General features: G+C 57.0%; 1 protein-coding gene across 1 annotated transcript in view; it reads left to right on the forward strand.

The window, feature by feature from the left end:
* The first annotated feature begins 407 nt into the window (after nucleotides 1–407).
* MEI1 (meiosis inhibitor 1) overlaps nucleotides 408–1,569 on the forward strand; it is an 89,732-nt gene continuing 88,570 nt past the window's right edge. The window contains exons 1-2 of the mRNA XM_011945146.1: nucleotides 408–648; nucleotides 753–1,130. Of these exons, the coding sequence (XP_011800536.1) occupies nucleotides 442–648; nucleotides 753–1,130 (585 nt within the window). The 5' untranslated portion in view covers nucleotides 408–441. The remainder of the gene's footprint in view (nucleotides 649–752; nucleotides 1,131–1,569) is intronic.

Raw genomic sequence — 1,569 nt, forward strand, 5'->3', positions numbered from 1 at the left:
AGTGAGCTGAGATCCGGCCACTGCACTCCAGCCCGGGCGACAGAGCAAGACTCCGTCTCAAAACACACACACAAAAAAATAAAATAAATAAAATAAAATAAAATAAACAAATAAAAAATAAATAAATAAAAAATAGTAGAAATAGCTTCCTTTCCTTCCTTTTTCAAGACAAATGTCCCCTACTTTATAATTGCTTTTCAACTTTGGGTGTGGTAAAGACATTCCTGCAGGGTTCTAAGCACAAACTGCTTTTGGCTTAGTTAGACACGATCCAGAGCCCTTGTGTCCACCCCACTTGCCCTCAGGGGCTGCTTGCCTGAGACTGCCGCGCCCTGGGTCCGTGCAGGCGCACTCCACACCGACGCAGGTCTGTCCTCCAAGTGCGCATGCGTGCAGTCTGCGCGGGAAAAAGTCCCGCCGCAGTTGAGGGCAGCCGAGGAGATGGCTGTGAGGCCGGCGGCGACGGTGGGCACTCCCGGGCCCAGGAGGGAGGAAGAGGCGGCGCTGCTCTTCGAGAGGGCCCATTACCGGCACGACCCGCGCTGGCTGCTGCCCGTGACCCCCCGCCTGTGCCTGGCCTGTGCACTGGAGCTGCTGCCGGAGCCCGGCGTGTCGGTGCGGGTGGAACCTTTCCTTCGGAAGACCTGGGTTTGGGCATTTCCCTCAGCAAACGCCGCCGGGCCCTCGCCAGACCCGCTCTGGTGAACCCGACGCGAAACCGAGTCCCCGCGCTGTGTTCACGCTCCTCTCAGCCCATCCCGGACCCAGCCGCAGGGGCTTCGCGGGCGCCTCAGCCCCAGGCCGGTCTGCTGGCCTCGGAGGGGGAGCCCTGCCCACCCGGCTCTGCGCCTGAAAGGGCGGAAATCTGGATGCCCCCGAACCTCACCCAGCCTCAGGGACACGCCGTCCCACCTTCTGCCTTCTGGCTCCTTCCCTTTGCTGCCCCTGGCTCCATTTCCTGGGGATTCGGCCTTAGCTCAGGCTCCCGCCATTTCAGCCCCCGCTCACCTGCGGGCCAGGCGCGCGCGCGACGGCTGCTCCTTATTCCCTTCAGCTGTCGGGGTGTGAATCGGAGGAGGGACCGTCTGGGTTCCGAAGGGACAGGAGTGACAGGTTACAGCCGGGCAGAAGTGGGGTGAATGCTACCCGTGTTTGCAATGAAGTCGTTTTGTTTGTTTGTCTTGAGATGGAGTTTCATTCTATAGCCCAGGCTGGAGTGCAGTGGCGCCATCTCTGCTCACTGCAACCTCCGCCTCCCGAGTTCAAGCGATTCTCCTACCTCAGCCTCTCGGGTACTGGGATTACAGGCATGCGTCACTACACCTGGCTAATTTTGTATTTTTAGTAGATACAGGGTTTCCCCATGTTAGTCAGGCTGGTCTTGAACTCCCGACCTCAGGTGATCCACCCGCCTCGGCCTCCCAAAGTGCTGGGATTACAGGCATTGTGCCTGGCTGATTTTGATAATTTTATCTCAGGATACCTTCACACCTTTACAAACTGTTGACCCCAAAGAGCTTTTGTTTATGTGGGTTATATCCAGTGATTTTTTTTTTTTTTTTGAGATGG

This window comes from Colobus angolensis, unplaced genomic scaffold (genome assembly GCF_000951035.1).
Source record: "Colobus angolensis palliatus isolate OR3802 unplaced genomic scaffold, Cang.pa_1.0 Scaffold239, whole genome shotgun sequence".
Taxonomy (NCBI): Eukaryota; Metazoa; Chordata; class Mammalia; order Primates; family Cercopithecidae; genus Colobus; species Colobus angolensis.